The 24,930-nt window shown below is 35.4% G+C and overlaps 1 protein-coding gene and 1 long non-coding RNA gene across 3 annotated transcripts; both read left to right on the forward strand.

The window, feature by feature from the left end:
• Nucleotides 1–4,041: 4,041 nt before the first annotated feature.
• Nucleotides 4,042–6,927, forward strand: LOC122318291 (protein CHLOROPLAST IMPORT APPARATUS 2-like). The gene is given in 2 exon segments (XM_043135521.1): nt 4,042–5,957; nt 6,517–6,927. Coding segments are annotated over 2 exon segments (1,203 nt in total). The 5' UTR covers nt 4,042–4,949; the 3' UTR covers nt 6,712–6,927.
• Nucleotides 6,928–13,402: 6,475 nt separating this feature from the next.
• On the forward strand, nt 13,403–24,921 carry LOC122318927. 2 transcript variants are annotated; one of them, XR_006244938.1, is made up of 4 exons: nt 13,403–13,999; nt 14,171–14,231; nt 14,335–14,477; nt 24,373–24,921. It is a non-coding gene; the product is annotated as an uncharacterized LOC122318927 (long non-coding RNA). The 2 variants fall into 2 exon arrangements; XR_006244939.1 differs by lacking the exon at nt 24,373–24,921 and having other exon boundaries at nt 14,335–14,555.
• The last annotated feature ends 9 nt before the right edge of the window (nt 24,922–24,930 follow it).

Raw genomic sequence — 24,930 nt, forward strand, 5'->3', positions numbered from 1 at the left:
TATAGGTTTAGGTTAGAGAGAGAAGGAGAGGAGGTTTTACCGGATAAAATAAACATATAATAAAATAAAATATTAAAATTATGAATTTACATCTTCTTAAATTTGATCCAAAAAAAAACAGAGAGACAAATGGCATAATCTTAAAATTCAATTTGTGATTAAAAAAATGCGAATTATCGAAAAATCTGGAGTTTAACATACCAAATGAATATATTGATCATTTATAGTAAAGCTAGGCAAGTAAAAAAAATTATAGTTGTCTATAAGTGTAAAAAATGCATTTTTCCTCTATAATATATTTTTATTTATAGAGACTGATAATAGAATAGAGCTTTGTGAATTTAAGTTGTGTTGATAAGTGAGATTATTTCATTATTATTTATAAACTATTTATTATTTTTTTTATAATTTATAAATTATCTAAGATTATTTTAACATCTAAATTTAAAATTGAGACAGTCATTTATCGATCAGGAAAGCTCTTCACATTTTGAAAGATGGGTTAATGCATCGTTTCTTTTCAAAAGATAGGTCGTATTTATCTTCTTAAAATAATTGGGCCACTTGTGTGTTGGAATTGTGAATGAATTTTGGTTCAATTTGGCACATAAGAATTTTTATTTTAATATTAAAATTTTCATCTTATTATTATAATTTTTTAAAATTTTTATATAAAATATAAAAATAATTTAACTTTTTTTAAATTTTTTTAAATTTCAAAATAATGAAAATATTAATATTTTATATTAAAATTTAAAATTTTTATTTTAAAATCCTCTGCTACCAAACCCAACTTCAAATTTTCAGTAGTATGGATGTCACAATCTTGATAAATCCAGTCTCCACCGTAACCCTATGTCGGCTGGGCCTTTCCTTTCGTTGAGTAACTAGGCTAAATGGTTGCGAAAGCTTCTTTAATGGCTGTTTACGAAAATAATATTGAAAAGGTTTGAATTAAAATGTTTTATTTAGTTTTAGAAAAAAATTAAAAAAATATATTATAAAGTTAAAATATTGTTATATAAATTTTTTAATATTATTTTTATTTTTAAATTTAAAAAAATTGTGTCTTTTATGTTTTATTTAAAAATTAAAAAAAATTACAATAATTATATGAAAAAATTAAATATTTAAAATTGAAAAATGTATTCTCATCTCAATCGAAATGTCAGACTCCAAACATGGGCTAAATGTATTGTATCCATGTGCTCTTGAAAATTAGATTTTTGTGCTTCAATATCGAGCCAGACGAGGTTGAGACTGGTTGAATCTCTTTGTTTCCCTTTGAATAATTGATGTAACATAACCATTTCACAACCAATTCTACCACAGATCATTTCATCAATATATTTCTTTTTTGTAATTTGAGTTTCTCATTATTAGGAAAGATACAAGAAAAAGTAAAATTAATCACACATAACATAAAATTTACATAGCTTAACAATGTGTATACTTCCACAAAATTGCAGAATATTTTATTAAGATAAAAATCAAAAATATGTTGCAGCGGCTGTACAATAATTTAATACAAATATAGTAAATCCTAATTAGCGAGTCGATTCCGATTGAGAATTTAAGCTTTATTGAAAATTTATCGAGAAATAATAACGAATTTTTGTATAGTCGGATCATCAAACCAAATTGCACACAAATAAGACCAAACTCCACACAAAGAAGTCCAACACTAACCTAATTTAAAGATACATTAATTTTGCATGTTTTCCTCAAGTATTTGCATTATTTTTCTTGTTTTGGCAGTACCCGGTTATATGTAGGGCCATTTGTGTTTTAAAGTACTTTGATTTTTTTTCTGAGGATAGGATGGCAGGAATGAATGATGTTGAAAATACCTTCAAAGATTTTAGGATGAGCCAATGAAGATAGCAAAAGTAAGAGAGGCTAATTGATGGGCAGAAGAATGAATCACATGTATCTTGAAAATTCCAGTCCTTGAAACTCATGGGTTGATTCTGGTGTTTATCCAATTTCATAGGTTGTACTATTTCCTACTCACCCACCCTTGTAACGATGAGGAATTTTATGTCGTGAATACAATTAATTAAGCAGAAGGTGACCCCTTCATTCGTTTAATTGTAAATTTATAATCATTTGAAATAAGGTCAGATAAAAGGTATAAGAATAAAAATAAAAATAAAAATAAAAGAATTGATTATTTGATATTACATCAATATTTTTTTTTGAACCAATCACACTAGTATTCAAACATAGCGTTTGTAGTTTTCTACTTGAATGAACTAAAAAATGGTAAGAATTTTGTACACTTATATTATGCTAAAACACAGTCATTTGATTTATAAATAGAAATCAAATAAATTGATAGATGACTCATTTTATTTACAAATTGACAGCTTTATATATGGGAGTAGGGCTGCAAATAAACATAGTAGCTCGTAAACAATCCGAGCTCAGCTCGTATATACTCGATTCGAACTCGGTTTATTTAATAAATGAGATATTCGTAAATACTAATATATGTTCAAATATTAAATGAGCAAAATTCGTATAAACTCGGCTCGACTCTATTTAGACTCATGAACAAAACTTATATAAGCTCGGTTTGACTCGTTTGAACTCGTGATATGTTTTATATATATATGTGTTATATATATATATATATATATTACATATTAGTTATATTTTATATATTTAATTATATATTATTAATTTATTTATAATTTACCTTATTTAATATAGATATGTTATGTTCCCAAAATATGTATAGGATAATTTGTATAATAATATATCATGCAACTAAAACTATTGATTTATTATATTATCTGTATGTATTAAATAGTTTAGTTTCTTACATTTATCTTGTGTATTATTCTTTTAATTTATTTTTTATAAAAAAAAGTTTTACCACGAGAACTTTGAATCAAAACTATTTGATTAAATAGTTAAATGGTTTGAGTTTTTTTTTTTTTTTGGTAAAATTTAATTTTTTTTTTATGAATCAAAAGATAAGATTAGAAATTTCAAAATAAAAGATTGAGTTTGAGCTCGAGTCATTTGATTATTTTTAGTCAAACTCGAGTTGAATTTGAACAACATTAATGGTTAACGAACTGAGTTCGAACAAAAATATTTGAGTCTTACTCCAATTTGAACAATTAAAGATGTTAATCGAGCTCGAGTATCCTTGTTTGAATTCGACTTGATTCGATTCGTTTGCAACCCTACGTGGGAGGGATATTTTCCACCCTGACCATGCTAGTTGGGCTTAGGCAAAACAATGAGACCTATGTCAACCGGGGCCTCACCTTCTAGCAGCTTTAGAATCATTGAAAAGACCTGAGTCACTAGTTGCATCAAGTGAAGAAGGGTGCATCGTACAGGAAACCAAACGAAGGGGACATATGAGATGCGCTGACTCTGACATCCCCTTCGACACAAGCATTCAATGATCTATGCCGACAAGTGAATTGATGATGTGGACAACCCTCCCTTTCCTGATAAAGGGGACCATAAGTGATTGGGTTACTTACTGACAGCTGGGATGCACTTTAAAAGCCATACCACATTAAAAGAGTCGTCTCAGGATTCATGCCACATTGAATGCCTTATCTCAGAACACTACGTTGCATTAAATATCCAAACTAAAACAACTATTGGCGGGACGACGAAATCTTGACACTGAGAATGTCCCTTCGGCCTGAAATCTCATATGAAAACTACATTCCAAATACAATGAACTTTCTTTAAACTCTATGATTGAAAAATCATGACTCTAAACACGCGAGACTATATTTACAGGTTCTCTGGACCACCCCAATCCCCGAGCCTACCCTTGTCTTCTTATTTGCAAGTAGAGGTAGTGGCCCGAGGTAGTGGAGTCTAGAGCCTTGCCCCAGCATATGAAATACAATGAAACAATAAATACATTGAAACTAAATTTAAGTGCTAATCTTTAAAATAGAAGTACAGTATCTCTTACTTAAAGATAGAAAAAAAAAAATAACCACAAACGAATATGGTAAATGTAAAGATGGAATAATTGAGGGGAGTCAATTAGAGAGAGAGAGAGAGAGAGAGAGAGGCGTTTTACGACTCCCACCTTCTAGAACTGCTGAAGCCTGAAACCAACATTGCTCTTCCCATGTTCTCATCTCTGCCACTCGAACAGAAGTACCCTTCAATACCTCGGCCACTCTACGTAGAAACAGGGTGAGATGACTATAAGTGTAGAGCTCCCGACTGTTGTTTTCCTTTTATGCTCCTCCTCGTGACCCACTATGCACAGAAACCATCCTCTCTTATCTCTCTTATGCTCTCTCTTAGACGCTTCTTTGTATACTCAAGAGTATTGAGATATATTTCCTTCCTTTCGACAAGCCTATTCTCATCACAGCTTGGGTTTCTGAGTGTTCACCCCGTTTTATTATGGTCAGAGCGTTTTTCTTTTGATTAATATATCTTATAATTCTTGTTTTTTCCTTCGTTCTAGTTTTAAGCCAACTGCTTTCATTGGCTGTATTTCCAGGGTTTAGGGTTTTTGAAGTGTGGCAAGTTTTGAGCTTTTCTTGGCACTGGATCTCTCAATTACCTTCTGATTCTGAAGGCCCGATCTTGTTCCAGAGATGGAGTTTCTTCAAAGTTCGGACTTTGCTACATGTTTGGTCTGTTTTAGCTCTTAAATACATGTTGAACCACTCTAACATCAAAGTCTGGACTCAATCAGATTTTGAGATTTCAGCATTCCAGCTCCTAGTGATTTTCTTCAACACACGTTATTCTCCGGGTTTTGAATTCAACTCTACATTTCGTGTCTGAAACTTCTACTTCCTACCCTTTTTTTAGTTCCTCTTTTTCTTAAATTTGAGTACGAAGCTTTAAACATCGAACTCTGATTGGATTTAGTCACATCTCTCTTTGTTGCCCAAACATGTATCCAATCTGAATTCCATCTTGTTCTTGAATGACCTCCCCTAATGTCTTCGTGTTTAAGTGGAAGTAGTAGTGAAGCCTATGGGCTCGACCTTGACATCGTCAAATCCCCATTTACATCAATTCGAACCTTGCACACTTCTTCAGCTTCTTCAACTCCCTTGGAATCGAGTAATTCCCTGCTCATAATCTTCACTCGAAAACCTTGAACTACTCGAAAACCTTGAACTGCTCGAAAGCGCCTGAACCAAACCTATAACGAAGCTGTAGCCCTCCTCTCCTCCGCCTATCCCAACATCTTTCATACCAAAAACCTCACAAAAACTCGTAAATTTATCAAACAACGTGATTCTTTTTTAGACGAGGCCCCAGAGTTGTTGCTACCCTTTCGAGGAATCGACAATTCTGCTTTCTTGCTTCACCAACCAATCCAAGAAAAGCCCAGTTTTCAAATCCAAACGAAGATTGCAAACTTTTGTGAAAACTCGTGTCAAAGTCCAGGAGAAGTTGATTTCCATGAAAGTTCCTTAGAATTTTGTGATGGGTACAAGGAGGATTTTGATGCAAAATCAATATTTGATGAAGATATGAAGGAGGGAATCGATAGTATTCTGGGAAATCTGAGTGTGGATACGGGTATAGTGGATGAATTTAGTGATGCTTCTTGTAGTAGCGTCCGGGAGAATACTAGGTGTGAGAATCCAATTCCAATGGGGCCAGGATTTGGCAGGAAATACGACTTTGGATTTGGGATGAAGATCGATGGAGCAGTAAGAGCGTTAAGACATGTCGATGATGGGAACTGCTCGGGTTCCCCCATTGTGGATGTCCGTCAAAACTCTCCCAAATTCCACAAGACTCCAGTTCTTACCAACAAGAAGAAGAAGAAGGTAGAAAAGTCAACCGTGGAATCGAAGGACAAGGAATCGTCCAAAGATAACTCACCACCGAAACCCAATTCCTGGTTGATATTGAAACTCAATTTCAAAGAGGTTTTAAACGCTTGGTCCGACCGGGGTTCTCTATTTCTCGATGAAATCCCAGGAGATGATGTGTGACGGTGTGTCTGTATGTTTCTCATCTCCTGCCCATAATATAAATCCATGAAACTTGAAACATACTTAAAAACAATCTTGTTTTGTTTTTAAGCAGTCTAGGATTCTGTTTAATTCATGTCAGTTGTCAGTGGGCAATAAAGGAAAAAGTCAATGAATTTTTATTCTCTTTTCTCGATCTCTTTCCTTTTCTTTTCCTTTCTTTTTTTGGTTTAAAAGTTTGACAATTTTAAAGGAATAGAATTATAGAAGGGTCAATGTGGTCCAATGTTTCTATGCTTTTGCGGTCGGGACCCTTCAAGCGTACCATAAGAAAAAAAAATTATTGTAGTAATATAGCTTTCTGCAAGCTTTAATCTTTCTACAATTAGAAAGATGTAACCTTTTTCCAATTTGTAATCTCACAAATTTATGGGCCAAAACTCGTACATGTTTTAGGTGTTTTCTGTTGGCCTTTGGAATCTCATTTGATTGGCATTTTATGTTGGAATGCATAAGAAGACGAAAGCATTGTGCTTGGATTGGTGATTGATTTGTTGCATGTGGGTCGGGACAGGCCAGGCTCGCTCATATTGATTTATTTCTGGAAGACGGAGTAAGGGAAGCCAACGTGCTGTGCTATAAGGAAAAGCGGCATACACGACTCTTCTCTAAGAAGATCATATACCAGGTTAAAAAAGTCAATGCCGATCGACGATCCAGAATGAAGGTAATTTGCAAACAACTATTATTTAGACCGATGATACAATAGTTGTTGAATAATGCTACTTTCTCCCTTTCTCTGACCTATGTACGTTGTTTGGGACTTTGCAGGGGCGCTTTGTTAGGAGGTTGAATTCAAACACAAATTGCCAAAGTTGAGAATAAAAAAAAAAAATCTATCTATTTCAAATGACATGAATAATAATTTTTCTTGGTTCAAGCCTCTGACAAAGATGACTATTTCTCAACTCTTTTTCTCAGTCGTCAACTGCGATCCAATTTATTTACATAAATGGGACTCCAATTCCATTCCTCGAGTAGTAGAGTTTCCAGTGGGACTCCATAACTTGTGTGCGTCCTTTTGCTGTTCATTTGCTATAATACGTCTAGAGCAATGTGTGATTAGCTTTGCATGTTCAATACAAAGCTCTTTTGAGATTATCATCAGTAACAACCATCAAGGGAAAATCATGTGACAAGTCGAATTTTAATAAGTTCTTTAAGGATTTGAGTTCCAACTTACCCAATAATCTGCTTATTCCTATCCGAGAATATATAAGTGACATGAAATTAGGGAAATGTTATTTGCAATTATAAAGTGCATAAACACTGCATATTCATTTTGAAAAAAGTGAGTAAATATGATATTTATGTGAAAAAATTAATTTTTTAATAATATACTCTACTATTTTTCAAGAAGAGTATGCGACACTTGCACAATTTATAACTGTATTTAACATTATTAATGAAATTGTAGAGGTTTAGCCATTGTCCTTTGAAACTCAAAATCAGCACGGGATCGAACTGTGAAGTGTTTAAAAGCAGTAAGAATTGCTTGGAGAATTATGGAACTACTGTTCCGATACAATTAGAATCAATGTACAATTTCTTATTATTGGATCATAGATGTTTTAAACTATACAAATTAATTAGTATTATTTTTTTATTTATTTTTTTATTTATTTTTTTGGGTCCTATCTATTGTTTTTGGATAGTTATATGGTCTTACCATGGTATAATTATCTTACAAGAAAAGACAATTGCTTTGTTTGGGCACTTAAGAATACCTGAATGCACGTCTTACGATGGTTCTAAAGAGCGTCTGTATGCTAAAGTACCATTTGGGCTATGGAAGAGAGAGAGAGAGAGGGACAGAGAGTCTGTAACAGCCCGCTAGAAATTCAATTGTGAAATTTCTATTAACTTTAGGAACCTCGTGAAAACCCCATAAGTTTTCACGAATCCATTAATCGTATAGGTTTTTGTTTAACTACATAGTTAGTGTTATTATTTACTATGGTATCAGAAGTGTGTTTTTGATTATTGAAGATAGTTAGAAGTGTCAAAATATATTATGGTTTGTGCCATTAGACTCGGAGGGTTATTTAAAGTCTTATGGCGCAATAACATTTTTTCATATTTTCGGACAAAACGTCTATTCAAAACTATAGATATTATTGGATAAAAAGAAATATCTTGAGGTAATTTTCATAAATATTATTGGGTAAAAATATTTTGAGTTGATTTTTATAGATATTATTAGATAAAAATATCTTAAGTTGATTTTTTGTAGATACTATTGGATAGAATATTATGAGATAATCTTTTATAGATATTTTGGGTAAGAGAAAACTACACTCAACTCTCAACTCCAGCCTCATCTCTTCCATATCTCATCCATAAGTATCTCCAGCCACCTCTCCCCACGAAATTATTTCCATTTATACTTTCCATTAAAAGAATATCAAACACTCTCTCTCGGACAGCTTTTAGGAGTTCTTTTGCACGCCAATTTCGAAGCTTTTGTAAGTATTTTATCATAAAGTTTCCTTCATATAAATTGTTCCTTTTTTAGTCTAGTTTACATGGATATATTATTTGCCCCATTTGAAGATCATTTGGTCAGTCAAATATTATATAAACTATAAAAAGGTCATTCTGGGAGATAAACTGGAGAATATGTTATAGTTTGGAGTTTTTAACCAAGCTAATGGATAGATATTGGTCCGAAATTTTTATGGAGTATTGTTAACATGTATATGTGACTATTGGTTGAGGATTTTTGCATGATTAAAGGTTTTGATGAAAGATTTTCTTAGATTTAGAAACTTAGAAACTGGAAGAAGAAAAACAGTTTCTGTTTTGAGAAAGTTTAACTCTTTGGTGGTCTAAATCTATTCCAATGACTTTAATAATTTTATACGAGGATCCTAAGCATCTTATATACATGTTATATTATTATTTTGAAGATATTTGATGTTAGTTTCAAAGATATGAAATTTTATGCAAAGAGATATTCAGATAAGCCAAAGTGTAGATATTCTTGGCTAAATTTATGTTTTGGTTAATTTCTAACCATGTGATCTTAAATTAGAAGCTTATATATATTTTAAAACATCTTTTTAAACCATGTGATGGTTTGGTTTAAAGATCATATATTTATAAGTCATAGATCAAGAGATTTATCAAAACTAGTTGAGGAAAAAGTTTCTGTTTTTGGACTAAGTGTAAAACCAAAAACTCCAAATGTTATTTTGTGATTTTGGTGACTTTAGTTTGATGCTTTAAAGCATGGTTGATGTTAGGATGATATTATGAATATGTTAGAAGTAAGATTTGATTTTTGAAATTCTTGAAAATGTTTTGATTTAAAGTCAAAACTTGTGATTCAAATGCTTGGATCTTTTTACAAAAAAGTTTGGTGTTGATTATTAGTTTTTTCTAAATGGATGTTTTAAGTATGGTTTTGAACTTAGGATTGGAAGATGTTTGTTGCAAAATTTTGGTTTAAGTATGAGTTTTGAAGTTGGAATGAATTGCAACAAAAATCAAGGGAAATGGCCTATGGATGTTTCGGCCATAGTGTGTTTTCCATAGTTGTGTTTTGTTTTAAATTTTTCTGAGTTGATATTTAAGTTTAGGATAAAATTTACATGAGAAATGTAAATTTTGGAAACTTTTGGAGTTAGTATGGAAAATCCTTAAGTTATGGGTAAAACGGTCATTTTCCCACATGTAGAAAGTAAAATGAAAATTTTATTCTTTAAGTTAGTATTTTTCATATTTCAAATTATTAGTGATTTAGTTCTAACTTTTAGAATCACTAATTACAGTTCCTCGTAGTCGCACTTGAAGTTTTATAAGAAAAGCGGAGATCGAGGTAAGTTAGCTTTTAACTTACTAGCAGTCTACTGTGTATGTGTGCTAAGTAAAAGAACTACAGTGTATGTATGTGTGTTATCATATATGTCATGCCATGCCAAGTTATCACGTAATTGTCTATTATACAGAATTTATTCTGTCATCAATTTTTATCTGTTACATAATATATTCTATCATGTATTACTGTACCTTACAAGTACGTCATGCTAAGTATGCCATCTATTACATGTATGTCAAGTCATGTAATATTCACTGTTGCAAGTATGTCATGTTAAATATGTTATCTATTATATGTTATACAATGTTACGAAATATTTCTATCTCAAGTTGGTCATGTATTTCAAGTTATATTCAAGTCACGTTATATTACGTCAAGGTTTCAGTCATTTCGTATTCCAGTCACGTTTCATCTTGATTACTTATGTATGGGGTCACAGCAATTGTGACGCATACACTACGTGAGACACAGCAATTGTGACACGTAGAATACATGGAGCCACAACAACTGTGGAGTATGTATTTAAGCAGTTAAAGAATAAGTTTCCGTAGAATACATGAGGCCACAACAACTGTGGAGTATGTATTTACACATAGAATACATGGGGCCACAACAACTGTGGAGTATGTATTTTTCATGTTAAGTCAAGTTTGTGTAGAATACATGGGGTCACAACAACTGTGGAGTATGTATTTACACGTAGAATACATGGAGCCACAACAACTGTGGAGTATGTATTTTTCATGTTAAGTCAAGTTTGTGTAAAATACATGGGGCCACAACAACTGTGGAATATGTATTTACACGTAGAATACATGGGGCCACAACAACTGTGGAGTATGTATTTTTCATGTTAAGTCAAGTTTCAGAACAAGTTCATGATAAGTCAAGTTTCAGATCAAGTTCATGTCAAGTCAAGTTCAGTTTATGTTTCAATTTAAGTTATGTCAATTATGCTATATTGTATGTCAAGTTATGCTTTAATTATTTATGAATTTGATTATGCATTTATGCTTTTATTGTCATCCATGCATCATTAGCTTGTGTGGAAGTTTTTTGTTAACTTACTGAGATTTGTAATCAAATCTCACTTTGGTAGTCCCAACTACCATTCCCCCCGAATGGTAGATCTTGTCACAGGACATGAAGGAGAATCAGGAGCTGATCAACTAGACACAGTTGACTAAGCGACTGTGCGACATCAATGTTAATATAGTAATTAACGTAAATTACTCCTTGTACGATTGAGTTGCATCTCTAGTACTTTTTGGATCATAACCATTTTGGACTAGTGTTGTGATCTTAGTTGTTCAATGAGTTTTTATGTATGAAGTATGTTTTAAGCATTTGAGATATTTTCAATTTGGTGCATAGTATTGCTAAAGAAAAAAAAAATTTATCCACTGCGAATATTGCATATTGTTAGATGCATGTTAGGAACATTGCATCTTATATGTCATGAACGGGGGCAGGTAACCTTGTGTTGCATGTCTCGACGCTTCAAATGTCCGTCCAATTCCAAACGGAATTTGAGGCGTCACAGAGTCGGTACTACTTTGAGCCTCTGAAGAGGTTTCACTGCAAGCTCGTCGCTTATTCTCAGACCGCGTTATTTTGATTAGGTATACTTCTAGTGGCAGTTGCGATTTTTTTTTTCAATTGTATAATCATATTTTTCAATTTATCATACTTGCCTGAGTAGACCATATTGAACATGTATATATTTATTCCGCAATTTATCATTTTTATTGTATGTTCTTGCTCTTTTGGGTGTTGATACGTAGGAAACTTTTTATTGCCTTTGATTGTACTAGATTAAGACATAGATGGAACTGTATTTAGTAATATGCATTGATTATTGAAACCCTATATTGATTGACCCAAAGTAACAAAGCAAACAGGCGTTTATGTGCATGGAACTTTAAAGAACGATTGACTGTGGGTTTTCAGTATTGAACCATTGCCAACAATTAAAAGAAAGATATTAAACCATTTAGGTGCTTATGATCTCATGTATAAATATAAGGGTGTTGTATCTGTAGGGCTTTGTCTTAGATCTCTAGGAAGATGAGCAAAAGGAAACTGCTCAATGATGCGTTTGGTTGGATGGGTTAGGTTTGGGTTCAGGGGCCAAGGAAGTGTTTGCCTAACTTCAAATCCTACTTTGCCTCTGGTGACTGCCACTCTAGGATCTTATCTAAGTAATTACCTGGTGGATGACCAGGGACTATGTGTTCAAGAATTTGTAGGTGGTGAAAGAGTGTCTAAAACCTCTTGACAGAAGTAATCATGGTTAACCCTTTTCCTTTTGCTTTCCCTTGAACTTTTTCAAGATTCAGTCCCTTTATCTAAGTTTTTTGTTTTGGTGTATCTTTTTGTGCACTACCTGCGTACTTGGATTACACCACATTGTTCTTTAGTATGAAATCCACTTTACGTATCAAAGAAAAATGTTAATTTTAAGATGGTCCAGTTGGGAGTTTGATGATACATTGAATGACTTTGATTTTGGGTTAAGATCTAAGTTTCTTTGGAGGAAAACAAAGAAAACCCACTTTAGCATGCTGAAAAAGTAACACCCTAGAATTCATAAAAGAACTAATAGGCATGGATAATTTCATCGATTACAATTAGTCATACTTTCTAGAACCACCCTTATTGAATTGGCATTTAATTATATTCTACCTCACAAAGTAAAAAGTAGTTTAGGGAAGTCATATACTGTGTTTATTAATTTTGAAAAGGAGACATCTATTATGGATATTCCAAAAGAAAAGAGGGACAAACAAAATGGGATGGCCTACATTATGCCGAGATATATTGCCTTTTTTGTTCAATCATGCATGTATACGATTTCAACAAAGAATTTATTAGGTAGGCAAAGTTTTATGCTCTCATTTATTCTGGCATTTTGACCTTTTATGCCTTTTTTGGAATGCTGACTAGGAAGAATGATGTTGTTAATAGAGGATATCTGAGGCTTCTTTTTATGTTGGATACACAATTTATTTTTGAAACGTAGAACAAGATTTATCATTGTCTTCATTTGTGAGTTCAAAAGCAACATATACCAGATAATAGTAACGTTTTCTCAGGTGAAATGTTGATGCAGAGTTCCGTTCCTAGTTCAAATGGCGCGGCTCTGCATTTTTCATCCGATCATGGGAAAGAAGATACCTTATGTGATTGGAGGCCAGGCACTGAAATTTGGCAGATGTGTTCTAATTGTGATAAATACCCTCATGGTCATTGCAAAAAAGCCAAACCAATAATAGAGGAAAAGGAGAATGCTAATACTCCAAGTTCCTTAAATTTTCCAAGAAGTTATGCCCAGCCACCAAATCTTAGCACAATATCTGAAAGTTGTATTCCTAATTTTGTTTATAGGCGAAGGAAGTTATAGGGAAACTTACTCACCAGTTTTTCGTCACAATCCCCAGTTAATGCAAAGAAAAGTGCTGATAGTGATAGCCGTTCATTCACAAATTTTGATGCACCTTCTGTGGCAGCCAAGAAGCAACATGTGGTGTTTCAAGTTGAGCATGAATCTCATACTGTTGGAGCACCCATCAAGGCTTCTGGTGCTGCAATAAAAAATGGTAGGCGAAAGATTTTAGAGGTTGATAGTGCAAATGACAATTGCTCATCGTCAGAATCAAATATGGAACTTGTTTCAGCTTCCATGATGACGGAAGTGGATGACACTGGTGAATGCTCCTCATCTAGTGTGATGGTTATGGAGGTCAAGGGGGAGGATCTCTCAGAAAATGATCTATGCATTTCTATACTTAGATGCCAGGGGTTGGTTGAAGTTTTGCCTACCAAGAATGATGATTCTGCTGAACATGCTGGTCCTAGTAGTGGAAGTAGTTGTTCCCGGTCATGCAAGATTTGTGGTCATACAGATACTACACTGAACATGCTTATTTGTGATAATTGTGAAGATGCATTTCATGTTTCTTGCCTCAATCCCCGTATGAAGAAGATACTAGATGATGAATGGTTTTGATATTCTTGTTTGAAAAAGATATGTAAAATTCCAATGGAAACTGGAACCAGAAGATCACTAAGCATTGCTTGTGAAATGGGCAGATGTAGAAATACATTGGCTAAAGGTGACTTGAATCCAATAGCATTGATGTTGAGAGACACTGAATCATATACAATGGGAGTTCAGGTTGGTAAAGGTTTTCAGGCAGAAGTTCCAGACTAGTCAGGTCCAATGATAAAGTATGTTTTTTCACTAATCTTTAAATTCTCAACTTTTTGAAGTAGACAGTAACTTCATCGGGCGTATATTCTTTCACCGAACCATATATTCCTGACTTGTTATTTTGATGTGATGCAGTGATGTTGATGCCATAGGTGAACCAGTTGAAATGAATCCTTCAGAGTGTGTTACTTCACATGTAAAGCTCAATTTCACACTTTACCCATAATTTCTATCTGATTTTGGGGGAGAAATGAAACATCTTGTCTTTAGCTTCTTCTTTTTTTCCCCCACTTTTGTAGGAGTGGAACTTCAACAAGCTATATACACCTAACTCTATAAGTAATTGGATTCAGTGCCGAGAGGTTATTGATGGCATAGGAGAAGGTATAAATGGAACTATATGTGGAAAGTGGCGCAGGTAAACCAAATAACATTCTTCTATGTGAGTGATCCTATTGAAAGTGTTGCTTTTTAGTGTTCATTGTGTTTGATGAACACCCAATGAAATTTGTTAGGGTTATGCATTTTGATTTACCTGGAAACTTTTCGTAGGAAAATCTGCCAATAATTTAATTTGTATTGAAATTATTATGCAGAACTTAAATACAACCACGTGTGGTTTTGAACTTTTTATGTTTATCTTTTTCCTGCTTTTAAGGTTATTCGAGAAGTTACTCGTGCATGGCAGCCCTATAACAATTTCTTCTTAAAAATGGGCAGTTCAATTTTATTTGCTTTTTTTGGCAAAGCCGTGAATTTGAGTATATTTAAGTCATTATAAATAGGTTTAATGACTTTTCCCAAAAAAAAAAAAAAAGGTTTCACGGATCACGCATATTTACATAGGCATCTGCCATATATTTTTCTAGTTCTATAACTAAATTGCTAAATGGACCTTGAAGATGGAATTAGCTACGAGGGATTCTAAGATGATTATGATATTACTATATAAAATGCTTTAATTCTCGTGAATAAGGTAAATATTAAGGATGATTAAGCCAGACTAAGATGTAAGTGGTGGCCAGTTCATGTGAATTTGTTGTTGAGTAGATCTTTCTTGATAGACTTTTTTATGGTTGTACTTCTTGGTCACTTGAAAGTGGCTTTTTAATAAATAAACAATTTATTGATCAATGGCAAAGCCAGTATTACAACTCTAACGCCCTAACTAGGTAGGCACATTAGAGATAAGAAAATCAAGCAGGGTCATGCCATTAAAATCTACAAAAATATCCCAGTTACAAAGCGTTCTAAAAAATAAAAGTTTAAGCTCCTCTACTGATCTTTCCTAGTCTTCGAAGGTCTGCTCATTTCGGTCTTGCCACACACACCACATAATGCATAGGAGGATCATTTTCCAGATATCTTTAATTGGTTTTCTGCCCCGTATATTTGACGAGCTGGCCAACGCCGCCTTCACAGTTTTAGGCATCATCTAAGGCTTATCCAATCGTGATAATACCTCGTTCCAGAGAGCTCTTGCCGTCTCACAGTGTAATAGGAGGTGGTCTACCGAATCTCCCCCTCTTCTGCACATGCAACACCAGTTTGCAATAATGATCATCATTTTCCTCAAATTATATGTGGTAAATATCTTTCCCAAGGAGGCAGTCCAAACAAATACTGAGACTTTAGGAGGAGCCTTATGTCTCCAGATTTTTCTCCAAGGACACAGAGAATTGGGCTCTTGGGTGAAGGCCTTATAGTAGGATCGAACTGAAAAATTACCTTTGCTTGCTAGAGTCCACCACAGAACATCCTCTTGCTGCCTATTTGGTCTTATGGAATATATGAGGCTATAGAAGTCTGCAAAATTACTTAATTCCCAATCTTGTGCTGCTCTACTAAAATTAATATTCCAAAGAATTTGACCCCCCTCTGACTCTATAACGTCTGTCACTGAAACATCCTTATCTCTAGCCAATTGGAAAAGAAGAGGATACAAGTCTTTCAATGCCCTACTAGTACACCAAACATCTCTCCAGAATTTGATCCTGGATCCCGTGCCCACACAAAGCTTTACATGACGGTTAAAGACCCCTCATCCTCTTCTTATATGTTTTCATAACCCCACTTCATAAGCTCCCCTTACTTCTCGAGTACACCACTCCTCCCATAAACCACCATATTTCTTCTCAACCACCAATTTCCATAGACAGTCATGTTCCTTCGCAAATCTCCACAGGCATTTGCCTAATAGCACGCGGTTGAAGGTCCTTAGGTTTCTAACCCCCAAGCCTCCCTGTAACAGCCCGCTAGAAATTCAATTGTGAAATTTCTATTAACTTTAGGAACCTCGTGAAAATCCCATAAGTTTTCACGAATCCATTAATCGTATAGGTTTTTGTCTAACTACATAGTTAGTGTTATTATTTACTATGGTATCAGAAGTGTGTTTTTGATTATTGGAGATAGTTAGAAGTGTCAAAATGTATTATGGTTTGTGCCATTAGACTCGGAGGGTTATTTAAAGTCTTATGGCGCAATAACATTTTTTCATATTTTCGGACAAAACGTCTGTTCAAAACTGTAGATATTATTGGATAAAAAGAAATATCTTGAGGTAATTTTCATGAATATTATTGGGTAAAAATATTTTGAGTTGATTTTTATAGATATTATTAGATAAAAATATCTTAAGTTGATTTTTTGTAGATACTATTGGATAGAATATTATGAGATAATCTTGTATAGATATTTTGGGTAGGAGAAAACTATACTCAACTCTCAACTCCAGCCTTATCTCTTCCATATCTCATCCATAAGTATCTACAGCCACCTCTCCCCACGAAATTATCTTCATTTATACTTTCCATTGAAAGAATATCAAACACTCTCTCTCGGACAGCTTTTATGAGGTCTTTTGCACACCCATTTCGAAGTTTTTGTAAGTGTTTTATCATAAAGTCTCATTCATATAAGTTGTTCCTTTTTTAGTCTAGTTTATATGGATATCTTATTTGCCCCATTTGAAGATCATTTGGTCAGTCAAATATTGTATAAACTATAAAAAGGTCATTTTGGGAGATAAACTGGAGAATATGTTATAGTTTGGCATTTTTGACCAAGCTAATGGATAAATATTGGTCTGAAATTTTTATGGAGTATTGTTAACATGTATATGTGACTATTGGTTGAGGATTTTTGCATGATTAAAGGTTTTGATGAAAGATTTTCTTAGATTTAGAAACTTAGAAACTGGAAGAAGAAAAACAGTTTCTGTTTTGAGAAAGTTTAACTCTGTGGTGGTCTAAACCTATTCTAATGACTTTAATAATTTTATTGGAGAATCCTAAGTATCTTATATACATGTTATATTATTATTTTGAAGGTATTTGATGTTAGTTTCAAAGATATGAAATTTTATGCAAAGAGATATTCAAATAAGTCAAAGTGTGGATATTCTTGGCTAAATTTATGTTTTGGTTAATTTCTAACCATGTGATATTGAATTAGAAACTTATATATGTTTTAGGACATCTTTTTAAACCATGTGATGGTTTGGTTTGAAGATCATATATTTATAAGTCATAGATCAAGAGATTTATCAAAACTAGTTGAGGAAAAAGTTTCTGTTTTTGGACTAAGTGTAAAACCAAAAACTCCAAATGTTATTTTGTGATTTTGGTGACTTTAGTTTGATGATTTAAAGCATGGTTGATGTTAGGATGATATTATGAATATGTTAGAAGTAAGATTTGATTTTTGAAATTCTTGGAGATGTTTTGATTTAAGGTCAAAACTTGTGATTCAAGTACTTGGATTTTTTTACAAAAAAGTTTGGTGTTAATTATTAACTTTTTCTAAATGGATGTTTTAAGTATGGTTTTGAACTTAGGATTGGAAGATATTTGTTGTAAAATTTTGGTTTAAGCATGAGTTTTGAAGTTGGAAGGAATTGCAACAAAAATCAAGGGAAATGGCCTATGGATGTTTCGGCCATAGTGTGTTCTTCATAGTTGTGTTTTGTTTTAAAATTTTCTGAATTGATATTTAAGTTTAGGACAAAATTTACATGAGGAATGTAAATTTTGAAAACTTTTGGAGTTAGTATGCAAAATCCTTAAGTTATGGGTAAAACAGTCATTTTCCCACATGTAGAAAGTAAAATGAAAATTTTCCTCTTTAAGTTAGTATTTTCCATATTTCAAATTATTAGTGATTTAGTTCTAACTTTTAGAATCACTAATTACAGTTCCTCGTGATTGCACTTGAAGTTTTATAAGAAACGCGGAGATCGAGGTAAGTTAGCTTTTAACTTACTAGCAGTCTACTTTGTATGTGTGCTAAATAAAAAAACTACAGTGTATGTATGTGTGTTATCATATATGTCATGCCATGCCAAGTTATCACGTAATTGTCTATTATACAGAATTTATTCCGTCATCAATTTTTTATCTGTTACATAATATATTCTGTCATGTATTACTGTACCTTACAAGTACGTCATGCTAAGTATGCCATCTATTACATGTATGTCAAGTCATGTAATATTCACTGTTGCAAGTATGTCATGTTAAATATGTTGTCTATTATATGTTATGTCATGTTACGAAATGTTTCTATCTCAAGTTGGTCATGTATTTCAAGTTATATTCAAGTCACGTTATGTTATGTCAGGGCTTCAGTCATTTCGTATTCCAGTCACGTTTTATCTTGATTACTTATGTATGGGGTCACAACAATTGTGACGCATACACTACGTGAGACACAACAATTGTGACACGTAGAATACATAGAGCCACAACAACTATGGAGTATGTATTTAAGCAGTTAAAGAATAAGTTTCCGTAGAATACATGGGGCCACAACAACTGTGGAGTATGTATTTACACGTAGAATACATGGGGCCATAACAACTGTGGAGTATGTATTTTTCATGTTAAGTCAAGTTTGTGTAGAATACATGGGGCAACAACAACTCTGGAGTATGTATTTACACGTAGAATATATGGGGCCATAACAACTGTGGAGTATGTATTTTTCATGTTAAGTCAAGTTTGTGTAGAATACATGGGGCCACAACAACTGTGGAGTATGTATTTTTCATGTTAAGTCAAGTTTCAGATCAAGTTCATGTCAAGTCAAGTTCAGTTCATGTTTCAATTTAAGTTATGTCAATTATGCTATGTTGTACGCCAAGTTATGCTTTAATTACTTATGAATTTGATTATCCATTTATGCTTTTACTGTCATCCATGCATCATTAGCTTGTGTGGAAGTTTTTTGTTGACTTATTGAGATTTGTAATCAAATCTCACTTTGGTAGTCCCAACTACCATTCCCCCCGAATGGTAGATCTTGTTACAGGACCTGAAGGAGAATCAGGAGCTGATCAACTAGACATAGTTGACTAAGCGACGGTGCAACGTTAATGTTAATATAGTAGTTAACGTAAATTACTACTTGTACAATGGAGTTGCATCTTTAGTACTTTTTGGATCATAACCATTTTGGACTAGTGTTGTGATCTATTCAATAGGTCTTTATGTATGAAGTATGTTTTAAGCATTTGGGATATTTTCAATTTGGTGCATAGTATTGCTGAAGAAAAAAAATTATCCGCTGCGAATATTGCATAATGTTAGATGCATGTTAGGAACATTGCATCTTATATATCATGAACGGGGGCAGGTAACCTTGTGTTGCATGTCTCGACGCTTCAAATGTCCGTCCGATCCCAAACGGAATTTGGGGGCGTCACACTCCCCCTGAAATAGGACGACACACCTGCCCCCACTTAACCAAGTGGAACTTGAACTCCTCCTTCAAGCCCCCCCACAAGAAGTCGCTTTGGAACTTCTCGATATGAGCCACCACACTTGCTGGTATTGGGAAGAGAGATAAGAAATAGGTAGGTACGTTAGAGAGTATACTCTTTATCAATGTAATCCTTCCACAGTTCGACAAATACATTCTCTTCCACCTAGCCAATCTTCGCTCTATTTTTTCGATCACTAAATCCCAGACCGAAGGTGCCCTCGAGGAACTCCCTAAAGGAAGTCCTAAGTAAGTCATGAGGAATGATGTTATCTTATACCCCATTGTTCTCGCTAGGTAACAAATGTTAGAAAGTTTCCCAATTGGCACCAACTCTGATTTTTTCAAATTCACCTTCAACCCAGAAACAGCCTCGAAACAAAAGAGTAGGGTCTTTAACACTTGCATATGATTTTGCTCGGCTTCACACATAATAAGTATGTCATCTGCAAACAATAGATGAGAAATGATAATAGTGCCCCTATCCAAGTTACCAATCGGGAACCCTTTTAGGAGCGCATTTTCAACCAAAGCCGAGAGCATCCTACTTAGAGCCTCCATAACTATCATGAACAATAAAGGTGACAATGGGTCCCATTGTCACAATTCACGAGAACTCTGGAAAAAACCAACTGAAACTCCATTTATCAACACATAATACTTTATCGTAGGTACACACCAGTGTATCCACACCCTCCATCGTTCTCCAAACCACATCTCCTTAGCAAATGTAGAAGGAAATCCCAGTTAACATGATCATAAGCCTTTTCCATGTCTAGTTTGAACATGATCTCTGACTTCCCGTCCTTTATTCTACTATCGAGGCATTCATTGGCAATTAACACCGCATCCAATATCTGTCTACCTTTTACAAAGGCATTTTGGGGTTTCGTAATAAGCTTCCCCATCACCTCACTCAATCTGTTCGCAAGTACTTTCGAGATTATCTTGTACACCCCATTCACTAGACTGATAGGCTGTAACTCCTTTAAATCCATAGTCCCCACCATCTTGGGTATCAGAGTAAGGAAAGTGGTATTTAGACTTTTCTCAAATTTTCCAGCCATGAAAAACTCCTGGAAAACCTTCATAAGGTCCTCCTTTAACACTTCCCAACAATTTTGAAAAAAGTCATAGAGAATCCATCCAGTCCTGGAGCCTTATCACTGGCCATTTTCCTCACTACTTCAAAAACCTGTAACTCATCAAAATCCCTTTCCAACTGAGAGACATCACTTGACCCAATAGTATCAAATTCCATCCCATTTAGGGGAGGCCGCCAACCCTCCTGCTCTGTTAGTAAGTTCTCATAAAAATCAGCTACATGATTGTGAATTACCTGCTTATCACTACACTCCACACCGTCCACTATCAGCTTCTCAATGTTGTTATTTCTCCTATGAGAATTTACAATTTTGTGGAAGAAACTCGTACTTCGATCTCCTTCCCGCAGCCACAATGCTCTGGACTTTTGCCGCCAAGACATCTCCTCTAGTAGTATCAACCTCTCAATCTCTGTGACCAACTCTGATCTCCTATCTTGTTCTTCCTGATTGAGTGGTTGTACCTTTCGTAGCCTCTCAATCTCCTGAAGTTCCATCAACTTGACTTTCCTGTTTGCCCCTACATTGCCAAAAGACTCCAAGTTCCACGCTTTTAGGTCTCTTTTTAGAGCTTTCAATTTACTTGCAAAAATGAAACTAGGAGTACCTTGGAACTGATAGGAAGACCACCATTGTTTGACTCTATCCACAGACCCTTCCGATTTTAACCGCATATTCTCAAATTTAAACAGCCGATGACCATTATGAACTCCTCCGCTGTCGATTAGAATAGGCCAATGGTCTGAACCGATACGGGGCATACGTTTTTGCCACACATCCGGGAAATGGCTTTCCCATTATGGTGAAATTAAAAAACGATCTAGTCTAGACTAAGGCTGATTGTTTGACCAAGTCGCAATGCCCTCGGTAAGTGGCAAATCCACCAAGTTTAGGTCAAAAATAAACTCCAAGTATTCCTCCATAGCTGGTCTTAGTCTTCTAGTACCCGAGACTTCACTTGGGAATCTTACAACGTTAAAATCTCCCCCTATACACCATGGGAGTCCCACCAGGATTGAATCCCTACTAATTCTTCCCACAAAAGTTTTCTAGCTGGGTCTAGGTTGGGACCGTAAACACCTGTAAAAGCCCATAAGAAGTTATCGGAGCCACACTTAAATGAGCATGCTACCGAGTATTGCCCAATACAATCCTCTGCCTTCTCAACCACCCGTCTATCCCACATTACCACAACCCCTCCTAATGCCCCATTTGAGGCCAAGAAAGACCAATCCATGTGACTTCCACTCCATAGACTCCTCACAATTCTCCTATCAATCATCTTCAACTTCGTCTCTTGCAGGCATACAATATCCGCCTTCCACTCTCGAAGCAAGTTCCTAATCCGCTGACACTTATTTATCTCATTAAGCCCACGGACATTCCACAACACAATTTTAGGTTTCATTGGGGAACAGACAGCCCATTCCCTTTCATCCTTCCCCTACAAGCACTGCTCTCCGTATTCATCGACCAGTTCAATCTTTTTGAGTTCCCAATGCTTCTTCGATTCGCTTTTAGATTTTTGTTTATGTCCCGCTTTAATTGCTGTAAACAGAGCAATAAATTGCTCCTCATATCCATCACCCTCAATGCCCACAAGTTTTTGAATCTCCCTCACCTTATGGAAGACCCAATCTGAAATATTTGGTTGCATTGGTAAGCAAAATTCAATTGCACTGGTTCCTCCTCCCTATTGATTTGAAAACCAAGGGATTCTCCTTCTGTTGGTATATCATCCAGCCCCAGCTGTCCACAAACATCAGGGAAATTGAGATCTTCAATATCATCATCCACCAAGTGCATTAAATCCTCAGAACCCTCCCCCTCTTCGTCCACGACCTCGAAATCTTGAAATGGTTTAATAGGAGCTTCCACCGGGCCCAAATACATAGGATCTGAGCATATCTGGACCCTCTGTCCTCCCTGCATCGGAGAACACCCTTCCTGATACAAGCTCAGACTCGTTGCAAGTCTTAGAGATGTCTTCTTCTCGCTCAGAGCCGCTGGGACCTCGTCGGCGGTCTCCAATACCACCATCAGCGAGTTCTGTGACGTCGCCAGTACCTTCTCTACCGACGGCTACCGCGGTGTTTGCTCTGGATCCTCTGTGGAGTCGCGTAGAATCGGGTTGGGGAAACCCGGGTTGAGAGAACCCAATAAGGGTTTTGGGTCTTCGAAAATGGACTTGGGCTGTGGAGGCCCAGGCCCGACTCCAGGCCCTCCACTCTTGGAGGCCTTATTACCAAAAGTTGATAGGGGCTGGGTCTTATAATAAGAACCTGGGCTAAGGGGGCCCAAGCCCGTCTCCAGGCCCACCACTTGAAGGGGTCTTGGTTCTGTTAAGAACCCTGTCTCCAGCCCTAAGAAGGGCCTGGCCTTATTACACCGTTCTAGCCCAACACTCTCAAACACCCCCGTTTCATTCCTTTCCTTGGCTTCCTCCCATCTCCATCCTCTTTCCTTAAATAGCCCGACGTGTCTTCGTACTTCAGCCATTTCCTTATGCAATTTCTTCAACTGGCCTTGCAGCTCCAACGGACATCTACTGGACACCCACGTCTCCTGTCCTACTAGCCTGCGAGCCTCTGCGTTTCGTACATGGCGTGGGGCTCGACGTTCCTCCCCAGCGACGTAACGTGCACCTCCGTGGCCCCCCTCTGCACTTACCTTGGTCCCGTCATGAGGACCTCCTTGAAAGATCTAGCCGAGGTGTTTGATCCCCTTTACACTTTGTTACTCTGTACTCCTCTGACTGTTCTAGACCCGTTTCCTCTAGGTTGAACCATCTCCATAACCAGATTCTTCAATTTCCTCTATCCCCACCCATCTTCACCTTCTGGAAAGCATAGCAAACGAGTTCTTCCCACCTGACCATATTCTGCAATCGATAGGTAATGCCCACATCTGTTCGAGCAACGTTGGGCAACAAAACTACGGTAACCCTCCCTGATTACCGAATGCACCTCCTTCTTTCCCCCCTTCAAGCACTCCTCCAACACATTCACCATCCACAGTGTTGTGTTTCGGCCCACCAGTAGTTCATGCCTCTCCTTCCAACCCTGTTATGAGATATGTAGATTAGTACCTTCCTTTGCGAGGATAATCAGCTTGGACAACTACTAATTCACGTGAAACTGCCATTACAACCACCGGGAAACTACCAAACCTTCACCATGACAACTTCACCGATGTGAGAAGTTGCATGTGTATGGAGAGAAAAGTTGCATGTTCCCCTTCTGAATACCTACCTGAGAAGAATGAACAAAACAACAGTTCCACATGAGAAAAGTTCAATCCTTGAAAGTGGCTTTATAAGTCTTAAATTATATATTGGTTTGTTTCTTGATTTTCTTTGATAAATTATATCGATTTGTTTCTTGTTATGCAATGTCAGATAAATTTTATACCCTTCATGCTAATATCATGTTGTAATGCTGAAGATGCTTAATACACTAAAATTCTTAAAATTAGGGCTCCTCTTCGTGAAGTCCAAACTGATGACTGGGATTGCTTTCGCTCCGTCCTTTGGGATCCATTCCATGCTGATTGTGCTGTACCTCAGGGAAAATAACCGTCATTTTTCAGATATGTTTTGAATGCTTTTTGTATTTATTAGAAAGACACTTTTTGGGAGGAAGATTATTTGCAAAAACAAATCAGTTACGCCTTAAGAGTTATAAAAGGCCAATTTTTAATGGATGTGACATTCTTTCTACCTTGGAGCATTAATGAACTTTTTTAAAAATAATTAACAGAAATTTTCAGACATTAGATCAGGTCATAACATATTGTTCTATTCTGGCGATTTTGCTTCTAAAAAAAAAATCTTAGTTTGGATTGATCATTGGATTGACTTTTATAGATGTTAGAATCAACGGTGGCCTTTTTATGTGCAGCCAACTGAAAAACTAATTGAGCCAAATAATTGTTCAAAAAGAAATGATGCTAAATATTGAAAAAGGAAATCGAAGTGCATGTTTAATCAAAATGTATTGATCACTCTTCTTTTACCATGTTTGTTCTGCGCCA

Source organism: Carya illinoinensis, chromosome 8 (genome assembly GCF_018687715.1).
Source record: "Carya illinoinensis cultivar Pawnee chromosome 8, C.illinoinensisPawnee_v1, whole genome shotgun sequence".
Classification (NCBI taxonomy): Eukaryota; Viridiplantae; Streptophyta; class Magnoliopsida; order Fagales; family Juglandaceae; genus Carya; species Carya illinoinensis.